General features: G+C 37.1%; 1 protein-coding gene across 1 annotated transcript in view; it reads right to left on the bottom strand.

Annotated features, from left to right (window-relative positions):
• ARAP2 (ArfGAP with RhoGAP domain, ankyrin repeat and PH domain 2) overlaps positions 1–12,384 on the bottom strand; it is a gene marked incomplete at its 3' end in the record, with an annotated part of 205,821 nt that overhangs the window by 110,267 nt on the left and 83,170 nt on the right. The window contains exons 10-15 of the mRNA XM_081237829.1: positions 11,502–11,617; positions 8,531–8,730; positions 5,013–5,098; positions 3,816–3,998; positions 1,153–1,327; positions 316–450 (exon numbers count right to left, since the gene is read on the bottom strand). Of these exons, the coding sequence (XP_081093955.1) occupies positions 316–450; positions 1,153–1,327; positions 3,816–3,998; positions 5,013–5,098; positions 8,531–8,730; positions 11,502–11,617 (895 nt within the window). The remainder of the gene's footprint in view (positions 1–315; positions 451–1,152; positions 1,328–3,815; positions 3,999–5,012; positions 5,099–8,530; positions 8,731–11,501; positions 11,618–12,384) is intronic.

The raw sequence follows: 12,384 nt of genomic DNA, 5'->3' as shown, positions 1-12,384 counted from the left end.
AAGGGGCTAAGTTTCACATTTCTTTGGAATAACACTTAATCCTGAAAACAGAATTGGTTGGCCCTGAGGTAGATATCACTGAATTCTGCTGAGAATTCACTCAGCATTCCAAACCAGTGGTAAATCTTTGCTGCAGTGCATGAAATAATATCTGTGCCTGGAACCATTTATAAAACCTCAAAAAAATATTTCTCTACTGCAAGATCAAATCTAACATCTTAAGGGAAAAAAACAATCAAAATTTAAACCTAATTGTTTTGATAATGAAATAAAGTTTTACCAGATTACAAATCTAAAAGGAGCAAGAAAAGATACCTTCAAGCAGTTTTTTTTCTGAAGAGAGTTTAGAAGCTGCAGCAGGAGCCTGATACAAAAAGTCACAGAGGAACGTGGACTGGGAGGACTCTTGACTTAATCCACCTTCAGAATGTATGTCATGTTGAGGGAAATCTAGAAAAGTTACAGAAATAACACATCTGAAATCTGAAATGTAAACAATTTTCCCTTTGCTTATAAATATGTAGGTGAGTTTTTTGTTTGTTTGTTTGTTTTTTGCGGTACGCAGGCCTCTCACTGTTGTGGCCTCTCCCGTTGCGGAGCACAGGCTCCGGCTGCGCAGGCTCAGCGGCCATGGTGCACGGGCCCAGCCGCTCCACGGCATGTGGAATCTTCCCGGACAGGGGCATGAACCCGCGTCCCCTGCATCAGCAGGCGGACTCTAGACCACTGTGCCACCAGGGAAGCCCTGTAGGTGAGTTTTGAGGTAGAAGAAAAACTACTTCAAATATACCGCAGAATAAATATACAGAGATATTTATTTTACTTTGCATAAAACTTGCAAGTAAGCACTTCAGTTGTATTTATTATTCATGCATGAAAATTAGATTTAATTTTGGTGAAAATGATTATGTGGGATGAACTATTTTAATCTCCCATTTATAAAATTAAAGACACATATAAGATTTATTTCCTAAACTTCCCCTTTAAATGAAGTAAAACATGGGTCTTAATAAGCATCATCCATCTTTTTGGTAATTACATTTTCTTTTCATTCTGATGGTTTTTCTGATTTGAGAAACAAACAGATTCGTGCTTCAGTTCTCTTGGGGATATATAAGGAGAGATCAGGCTAGTGAAGGGATAGGGACTAACCTGAGAATTTGTTATGGTAGAGAAATTCCATTTGCAGACTCTGCCCCGCCTTCTTGGCCAGCAGATAGGGGGTGCTATGCTCAGGGTCACCTGTTGCACACATGACATCTGCTCCACTGAACAGCAAAGCCATTGTTTCCAGAACATCTGGTTTCACCACAGCAGCACACAGAGCCTAGTCAATAAAAGAAAATACAATTTTTAAGGGAAGAAAATATGATTCTAGCTATTAAAATGTGTGAAAGTCTGCCAATTCATTTATGAGAGGAAGTCTGTATTCCTTTTTATTTTTTTAATTTTTATTTATTTATTTATTTATTTATTATTTTTGTCTGTGTTGGGTCTTCATTGCTGCAGGCGAGTTTTCTTTATTGTGGCGAAGGGGGTCTACTCTTCGTTGTGGTGCTCGGGCTTCTCATTGTGGTGGCTTCTCTTGTTGTGGAGCATGGCCTCTAGGCGCGTGGGCTTCATTAGTTGCAGCACGCGGGCTCAAGCTGCTCCATGGCATGTGAGATCTTCCAGGTGCAGGGCTCGAACCCATGTCCCCTGCATTGGCAGGTGATTCTTAACCACTGCGCCACCGGGGAAGTCCCTGTATTCCTTTTAAACAAATAAATCTAATAATCATTATGCCCTGAATTAACCAACAGACAAAAAAGGCCTGCTTTGCATGAATTTAAATTTCAACCGAAGATGTCCAAATCTCAATTCATTGTTTTGTTCCTGTGAAGTTCCAAATCTTCAAATCCGTCATATTTGCCATGGAAGATATTTTGTATGTTTACATACTATGACAATAGCTGATGCTCAGAAAATTCAAAATATTTCAAATGTAGTAATGAAGTATCCACTAAATGTTTTGTTATGTCATATGAATGTTGTACGCATATATGTCTGTATGTCTGTATTTTCCAGAGCAATCGGGATGTGAGGAATCTTTAAATTACTGTTATGCTTTGGGAATTTGAAAGATGTGTACAAATTCAGGATCTTTCCTTTTGTAAGGGGGTATAGGTAGGGAGGAGGAACAGCAAGCAAGACACAATAAGACATGATTGACATGATATACATCATCATTGTACAAACAGTAAAACTCCTGGAACATGATTTTTTTCCTTTGAAATAATAAGCTGCCTTCACAACTTTTCCCATCCCCTCTTCTTGCTTCCTCACTTTACTGGCTTTCCATTTGCTTCTGAACTCTCTGATTTGGTACCCTGATTCCGTCTGACTTCTTAGCCTTGGGTTCACCATATTCCTCCTTCCTGACATGGTGCACCTGGACAGATGACTGGTTAATTTGCTCTCTGTAATGCAACTTCAGGACAACCACTCACTGATTATCCCAATGGGCAGCTCAGAGAAGAGTGTACAACCAAGAAGTCTCAGGACACATTCACAGCTCCAGCCTAGAGGATCTACTACTAAAAGAGTACTTATCTTTTCTACCATGGTCTAGCTAACCTCTACAATTTCCTTCACATCAGAATCAAGAAGCCTAAATTCTTGTACCTGACTGTACTAATTTGCTAGGTGATTTGGGGCAATTCCTTCTCACCTCCAAGTCTTAGTTTTTCTGCACCTGCAAAATGAGGATACTGGAAAGTGAAACAGCTAACATCCCTCCACTAGGATATAGCCTCTGACTGCTCTCACAATCTAATCCCATGTATTTCCTCTCATTCCCTCTCTCATTACCCTATTCTTTTCCTTCACAGCGTGCTGCACTTGCTGTGGTATATTTATTGGCATGCAGCTGTTTATGGTCAATCTCCCCTGCATGCAGATTACTCTCATGAATAAAAGCATCACATCTACTGTTTACTACAACTGTATCCCCAGAACCTAAAAATGAATTCAGCTATGAGTGAGTGTGCAATAAATATCTGTTCACCACAAACACTCAATGGAGAAAGGATAGTCTCTTCAACAAATGATGTTGGGAAACTGAGTAACTACGTGCAAAAAACAAAAAACAAAAAAATTAAATTGGACCCCTACCTTACACCACTCACAAAAATTAATTTGAAATGTATTAAAGACAAACATAAGACCTGATACCATAAAACTTCTAGAAGAAAACATAAGTGGTAAGCTCTTTGACATCAGTATTGGCAATGATTTTTTGGATATGACACCAAAAGCATAAGCAACAAACACAAAAATCAAAAAAGGAAAGGGGGGCAGGATGCTTAACAAATTCTCTGCCAAAAGGGCAACATAAAATGGTCACAAGAAGACGTGGAATAACTCAACCAAAGGCAAACGACACTTCAAATCAATGGCACTAAACAAACTACTGCTTTTAAAAATAAATTAATTGAGTAAATGAAGTTAATTTTGGTGATACCAAGTCAACAGTGTACCAGCTGAAGTTATGTTCAGTATCCCGTCCCTAAAATGGGGAAAGTTGTCGAAGTTTTAAATGGTGTGGGCCTACGTCAGATAGAAACTTCAGTTAGGGACAGAAGTTTATTCACTATTGATAACGAATCCTCAAGTGAAATGAAGGGAAAAAAACCAATGGCACAATCTCACAAAAGGAAATAAAATTAAACAATAATTTTATGCAATAGCAAAAAAGTTAACTTTTTTTCAAAACCCTTGGCATATATTTAAAAAGACCTTAACATCCATGTCTCTTGTTACATTTCATTGGTTACCTTATTTAATTCTTCCTTGGTAAGAGATGCCCAAAGGGTTTTTCTGAATCTTCCTTCTTTGTATTTCTGAGTGATAAAGTATTTTCTCTTTTCTACTGGAGAGTCCACGTGTAATTCTTCATCTTTTTGAAGACTACCAGCCCAAAAGTCGTTAGCTCTTTTGTTTCCAATGACAATAAAAAGCTGAATTATCAAAAAAAATTATAAAACATATCAATTCACAAAATGTATTTGAATCTGCAGAAAACTGACTCACATGACAAATTAAAGCATATCTTGGTATAAAATATGCAAAATACAAGACCCAACTTTTTCCAGAAGATGGAGTGTGAAAGCAGATACTATTTCTATTTTAAATAGTTTAGCTGCTCATAATAGTGGTAAAAGATTAGCTAGAAAAGAAACTGTAAGCAACACAAATTGAAGCAAAAGCATTATTACTTTTTTTTTAACATCTTTATTGGAGTATAATTGCTTTACAATGGTGTGTTAGTTTCTGCTTTATAACAAAGTGAATCAGTTATACATATACATATACATATGTCCCCATATCTCTTCCCTCTTGCGTTTCTCTCCCTCCCACCCTCCCTATCCCACCCCTCTAGGTGGTCACAAAGTACTGAGCTGATCTCCCTGTGCTATGTGGCTGCTTCCCACTAGCTATCTATTTTACGTTTGGTAGTATATATATTACTTTTTGAAGGTAGCTCTCATTGAGACAGATTCATTTAAAATGGCTGAGTAGGTGGGCTAACGTGGTTGACAGTGGTGCAGACACCTCAGCAGAGAATGGATACAGGAGACAGCAAGTTAGACATGATCTCAGTTAGTGACAGAGCATGGCCAAGATAAAGAATAGTCAATTTTGCCAAATGTTTTCCTTCACTTTTCTGATATTTTATCCATGCTGGGTTAAAAAGAAAGAAAGTCAATTCTGGCTTTAAAAAAAGCTGCCAAGCCTTTAAGAGTAGTTATTAGTATTAAAGCTCCTTGTATTTATTATTTTTAAAATAACTGTCTCATTTAGGAAGCATTTGGAAAGTTAAAGTAGAAAGTTACTACTATCAAACAGGCTATAAGCCATTTTTATAATGTGGTGAGAACCTGATCAGAGAGCTCTTAAAGTAACCACCCCACCCCACTGCACACCTCCTCCTGGACCTCTGCTGACCACCACCACAGTCAAGTCGGACTCACCTCAATGAGTTCATTGCTCCAAATGCTGGCATCCATTTTCAGACTTCTAACCTTGGAATCTTTTGGTCCTAAAGATCTATGTTGCCCTGAAGTCAAAAAAAAACAATTGATTTCTATTGGAATTTGTATGTAAATGTATTTTACCTTTAAAAAGAAAAGTGTATATGTACGTGTATAGGTATGTGTGGATTAATATATCTTTTGAACTTAAAAGAAGCCAATACCTACTTTCCACCCTACAGTAGTGGTGGTAATCATACAGGAATCATAATTAACCGCACTGAAGATAACAGAAATCAACATCACCACCCTGTACTGGTATAAAATTACACTTTTAAAAAGTGTGTATACATGTACATGTGTGTATATGTGTGTGTGCGTATGCATGTATGTGTGCATGTATGTATGTGTATATACGTATATATATATATTTTTTAAATTGTTTGGTAATTAACTAGAAATTGTAGGTCACTGAAAACATTTTATAATGGGTCTGTGTGAATTATACATATGTGAGTAAATACAGATATCATCCCTTTACTTTTAAAAAAAAAACTAGCTACAACTGTAATAAATGCCTACTTAAAAATCTAAAGTCGATTCTTTATTCTACTATTATGCCTGGAAGAGAATGCCCAGCATTCTATCATAATCAATTTAATTCTGCTGTATAAATCATCATTCAGCCATTACTGGGCATTCAGGCATATGTCAGACTCTTTCTAAGCTGAGATAGAAAAAAGGTATATAAGACATCATCCTTGATCTTTTGCCTAATGCGCATGAGAAAGCTCATTTCTCTCATTCCTCTCTCTACATTACATAGGTTCCTTTCCTCCATTCTTTGAGAAGGAAACTACTCAGAGCACAAAGCCCTAGAATTCCCATGGCAAGAATCTGCATAGGTTTGCACTTATGGAGACTACAGAAAGGCAATACCAAAAGGAGTAAAGCTCAAAAGCATGCAGGAAGAAGGGATGCTGGAGTAGCCTAGGAAAGAATCTGAGTTGAGGCAGCAGGAAAAGAAATAATGTGGAGAACAGATTTAGAGATATTCAGAAGATAAAACTGATGGGACCTGGTGGGCTTTAAGGAAAGAGGAAGGGTCAAGAGGGTCTCTCAAGGTTTAGGCTTCAGTGTAGGGTAGATAGTATTGCTTCTGACCAAGATTTGGAATATAGAATATACAGTTTAATGTAATGAGCTGGGCAGCAATGACAGCTCCATTTTATCATGTTAATTTTGAGGTATCTTGGGCAAATCCAAGTTGAGAATCTAGCAGGAGCTATAAGAGTAGAGTTTCCAACAGAGTGAGAGTCCCCTGCTTAAAAATGAGTATTGAATTCAAATGACAACCTCACTCAGGAACATCAGAGTGAAAGAAAGCTTAGGATATAATCCAAGGGAACACACATATTTTAGGAGCAGGCAAAGGAAAAGTAACGTGGAAAAGGACGACCAGAGTAGTAAGAGCACACTAAGAGAAAATGGTGTGTCGGAAGTTGTGGGAGGACGGAAAGTCACTGAGCGACAGATTGGTCAAGAGTGTCAAATACTGCAGAGAAGGCAGTGAAGATAGGAACTGACCACACAGAAACTGAGAGGTAAAATACACTGGTAACTGTGGTGAAAATATTTTTACTGGAGGTGAGAGAAACGAAGACTCATTACAGGATGCTGATGATACACTAGGAAGTTAAAGAAATGAAGAAAACCTGTGCAGACCACTACGCTTGAAAGTGTCTTGTCTGTGAAAGGAAAAAGGAACAGAGAATGATACGTAAGAGAATAGTAAGTTATCAGAAAGCTGGTGTTAACAGAATTATGCAAGTTTATATGCTGAACCAAATAAACCACAGTTGAATACAGTTGTCCCTCGGTATCTCAGATTGGTACCAGGACCACCTACAGATACCAAATTCCGAGGATGCTCAAATCCCTTGTATAAAATGGCCATAGTATCTGCATATAACCCACACACATCCTCGTATACTTTAATTCATGTCTAGATTACTTTTTTTTTTTTTTTTTTTTTTTGCGGTACGCGAGCCTCTCACTGTTGTGGCCTCTCCCGTTGCGGAGCACAGGCTCCAGACGCGCAGGCTCAGCGGCCATGGCTCACGGGCACAGCCGCTCCGCGGCATGTGGGATCTTCCCGGACCGGGGCACGAACCCGTGTCCCCTGCATCGGCAGGCAGACTCTCAACCACTGCGCCACCAAGGAATCCCCTAGATTACTTTTAATACCTAATACAATAAAATGTTATGTAATAGTTGCTGGTACATGCAAATTCAAATTTTGCTTTTTTGAACTTCCTGTACTTTTTTTTTTCAAATATTTTTGATCCACAGTTGTTTGATGTAGAACCGTGAATATGGAGGACCAACTTTACTTACACAGAGAGTGAATAAGTGACAGGGTGAGGATCCTGAGAAGAGAGGAAAGGAAGGGAACATATGTAGACAGAGCAGCCTTAAACAACACAAACACTATCTCTTCCAATGAGACTGGAGAGGAGAAGAGGTTAGGAAAAAATACAAAGTCAAGGAGGATTAACTGATGCTTTTTATTGTTGCTATTCATGTAAGTGATTAGCTCATGAGGACATCTACCTCAGTGCGATGAGAAATGTGGTAGCACAGAGCTCTAGAAAAGTCTGAAGGGCTTGAAGCAGCTGTCCTGTCTTTGCTCTGAGGTCCTCTTTCTCTGCATTCTCTCAGTGAAACCTGTGCTCAACTCTATTCCTGCCCTTATCACACTGTATTGCAATTACTATTTATATATTTGTGCAGGAAATGTCATGTTTTGTCTTACAGATCATTTTAATTCCCAGACCAGCACAGTACCTAGTAGAGCTGAAAAGCTAAAGGCAAGTTTAGGTTGCAGCTAACTTTTTCCAAGACCTCCACGGTCGCATACCTACGCTAGGGTCCATTCCCTCTACTCAGTTGGACAGCTGTCTTACCTCCCAAATACAAGGAGCTGTCAAATAGTTTGTAAGGTATAAGATCACAAGAAGAAAATTAGTCACAGTACTGGTTACTTTCATAAACTTCAATGCACCTGGAAAATGCTTCTATATAAAAATTCTCATTATAAGAGATACCAGATCTGGTGAACCAAGATTAGAGTGCAGAGCAGATTGATGTGAAAAATAGATCTTACAAAATATGACTGAGGAAAAAGGGACAAATCATATGAAGAGCAAGCGTGTTCAGGGTGCATTCTGAAACACATTGATCCAAAACCTAAAATTTTCAGCACTGTCTTTTTAAAATCCATACATGGGCCAGTAGGCACAAAAAAAATGATTACATGCTTAAAAATCAATTTTTATATTTAAGTCATGCATAAGAGAAGTTTAGAATTATATTTCTAAATTTGATTTAAATGTAATAAATTTTCTCTGTTTTTATTTTTCATAGCCATTAGCTGGGACACAGTATATATGACACTAAAGAGCATTCAGTGCCAATCTGCCGCCAAACAGTGATGAGCATAACTTATCACTAATTACCTGCACACTTCTTACAGATGACAACACAGAGATTGATGGATGCCCAGTCAGGATTTGGGGCTTTACAATCTGCACAGCTCCTGTTGGACTCATTGAACCAAATCTTCTCAGCTACTTCATAATCAGAGAGAGTTTCTGCTATCGATTGCTGCACAGCTTCAATCCACTCTTGTTTCTCTTTTTCAGACTCGGCTGTAAAGCTGAAACAATTAACGTTTCTGCATTATCGATCTCCCTTGTAAAAGCCAATTAAGCAGTATGTTCAGTTTGCATTTTCATTTCACTCATAAATTAAACAGCTGCTGAAAAATATGCCTTCCAGGCGGTTGGGGTCTTTTCTGTTAAAAATCATCTCATTGAGAAATCTATTTTTTTCCTTTAACTTTCCACATTGCTTATGACTTTGTTTACCTATCTTGAACCATAATTAACATACACATTTTTCTGATCAGGATATAAAAATCACCTTGTTAGGTCAAAAGCTTAAAAGAGAAGTCATGTTTCCTAAGCAGTGGTTACATAATAATAAGAGACTGGCAGAGTTTCAGGACTATTGGCTTATTTTGCCAAGAAAATATGCCATAGTCATAAACTAAGTTATCCCCATGAGAAATTTTGATTTTTTGTCTTAAAGGTAGATTCTTGTTTTTAAAATAGAAGAATGTCCAGATGGCTTTAAGAAACTGAGAAATCAAAAAAGTTTTAAGTGATTACTATTCTAACAGAAATCTAACTCATTTTTAGCCATGTAATTCTTAGTGTTTATTGGGTGCCTGAGTGAAGGAATAAAACATTAAAACATCAGTTCACTCTTTCAAGAAATATTTACTGAGTACTTATAATGTGCCAGAAAGTGTGCTACATACAGTGCTCCAAACTCAGTCAATGACCCACAAAATGATGCTTTATACTGAAATTTTCTGTTCTGAAGATGAAAATGCTTTGAGAGACAATGAAAACAATAGAGGATTAACATTTTCTACATAATCTATGAAGAAATTGAGTGGCCTACATGGATTATATTTTTTGAATCACTTCATGGTTCCATCATCACTATAATATTTATAAATTCCTTAGTGGTTTCTGCTTCTCTATAGAGATTGGTCAGAGTCCATATGGTACAATGGAAAACAGATATTTGGTCTTAGTCCCTGGTTCCTGGTATATAGTTCCCCAAACCCTTGGAATACCCTGAATGATAAAAGTCCTTTATACGCTAATGAGATAGCTTGTGGCTGAAGGCTAGACAGCTTCAGGATGGGAGCTGGTCAGCAGACCAAAATGTGACTAGAGACTTGGAACTTTCAACCCGTGACCTCTGGGAAGGAGAGAGAGGCTGGTGGAATTAATCACCAATGGCCCAGGATTTCATCAATCTTGTCTATGAAATGAAACCCCCATAAAATCCCCCAAACAACAGGGTTCGAAGAGCTTTCAGGGTGATGAACACATTGAGGTGCCGGGAGAGTGGTGCACCCAGAGGGTCATTACAGATCATTAACACATATTAAGAACACACATTAAGTTTTCTGTTTCATTGTCATAATAAAGCAATTACCAGAGTGCCATAATACAAGACACGTATCAAAATGCTAAGGTATTTGATCATACGTGCTATGAGATCCATTAAATTCAGCAACATTTTGAGCTGAGGTTACTTTTAAGAAATCATGGAGCAATTGTAATTAGGGATTGCTCTTAAAGGACAGACTGTATTTGGTTAGGCTAAAAGAGGGCAAAATAACAATACAGCTTAAAGACAATGTAATATCTCTTTTTATTTTATACCTTCAAAATAAAGTAATTTTTCACATATTTGTGGATCAGAAATCACCAAGCCTTCTAAGAAAAAGAGGTATTATGAAAAGAAACTACACAAATCTCATGAAATTAGTATCTTTCAGGTTGTATGATTATTCAAATCACTTTTGCAAGGTGTTATTATACACTGGATAATAAATTACATGATATGAAAAAGTAAAAACATAATTTTTTTCTTTGTTTCAGATGTACAGCAGAGTGATTCAGTTTTATATATATATAGTTTTCATATTCTTTTCTATTATAAGTTATTACAAAATATTGAATATAGTTTCCTGTGCTATACAGTAGGTACTTGTTGTTTATCCATTCTATATATAGTAGTGTGTATATGTTAATCCCAAATTCCTAATTTACCTCCCCACCATCCCCTTTGGTAATCATAAGTCTGTTTTCTGTCTGTGAGTCTGTTTCTGTTTTGTAAATATTTCATTTGTATCATTTTTTAAGATTCCACATATAAGCAATATCATATGATATTTGTCTTTGTCTTCACTTAGTATGATAATGTCTAGGTCCATCTATGTTGCTGCAAATGGCAAGATTTCATTATTTTTATGGCTGAGTAATATTCCATTGTATATATATATACCACGTCTTCTTTACCCATTCATCTGTCCATGGACACTTAGGTTGCTTCCATGTCTTGGCTATTGTAAATAGTGCTGCAGTGAATACTGGGGTGCATGTATCTTTTCAAATTAGAGTTTTCTCCAGATATATGCCCAGGAGTGAGATTGTAGGATCATGTGGTAACTCTATTTTTAGTTTTTTAAGGAACCTCCATGCTCTTTTCCATAGTGGCTGCACCAATTTACATTCCCACAACAGTGCAGGACGGTTCCCTTTTCTCCACACCCTCTCCAGCATTTATTATTTGTAGACTTTTTAATGATGACCATTCTGACTGGTGTGAGGTGCTACCTCACTGTAGTTTTGATTTGCGTACCTCTAATAATCAGTGATATTGAGCATCTTTTCATGTGCCTACTGGCACATTTTTATATACTGGCTAATAAAATATGAAAAAGTAAGAACATAATTTTATTAAGTGTCCTATAAGAAGTAAAATCACCATTGGCAATGTAAAAGGGGATCACTCAAGCTTTCCTGTAGTAGTACAAACAAAAAATGTTTAAATATAACTTACCTAAAACTCCTATAAGGAGTGATTATTTCAAAAGACTGTTTCACAGTTCGGTCCACTTGCTTTACATTTGCTACATTCATAGGAATTATGGTAATACCAAGTCCACTCTTAAAATCCTAGTTTGGAGAAAAACAAAAGATTATAAAGAAACAAAAATATGGATTTTGAAAGTACATTTATATTCTCTAAAATTCAATAAATCTCATCAAATTTTACTACAACATATAAAGATGGAATTATTTCATTAAAAATGGATTGAGAGTGGTTTTATTTTAGATAGTCACTTTCAATACATGGTAACATGATAGCATTTGAAGCTTGACAGGCTATTAATAAAGCAAGGGTCTTTTCACATGAAACATAAGTTGACTAGGACATAGATCCTGAACTACATACGCATTCCTGTTAACAGTTAGGCACTTTTTCACCTTTAGCCATTTAGTAAAAGGAACTAACAGTGAACTAACCCTTACCATGTGCCCAGCCGTTTTCCAGCTGGGGGAGCCAGATGACACTGTGAGGTTGGTATAATCACTATTTAGATGAAAAGAAGGGAAAACCGAGGCTCAGCAAGGTAAAGTGACATGGAAAGTGCGGCTGGCTGTACATGGTAGAAAGGGACTGAAACCCAAGCCGTCTGACTGCTCGCTCTTTGCTCTGCTGTATGTTACCTCTGCTCTGTCACATTATTTTCCTCATTTGCTCTCAACCAAAAGCATTACTTATGTTACAATTTTATCTCATTTCCAATATTTCATTACTTTCTTCTTCCTTCAATTAGATTTTTTAAAAGCTCCTCTAATGCTATTTTCGTATGAAAACTGCCATTGGTTCAGCACCTACAGCCACTATGTTCAGCTTGATCTACCAAAATTAGAAACTG

This window comes from Mesoplodon bidens (genome assembly GCF_964165515.1).
Source record: "Mesoplodon bidens genome assembly, chromosome: 1".
In the NCBI taxonomy this organism is placed as follows: Eukaryota; Metazoa; Chordata; class Mammalia; order Artiodactyla; family Ziphiidae; genus Mesoplodon; species Mesoplodon bidens.
The sequence above is the reverse complement of the archived record's forward strand: the minus strand, read 5'-3'. Positions and strand labels throughout refer to the sequence as shown.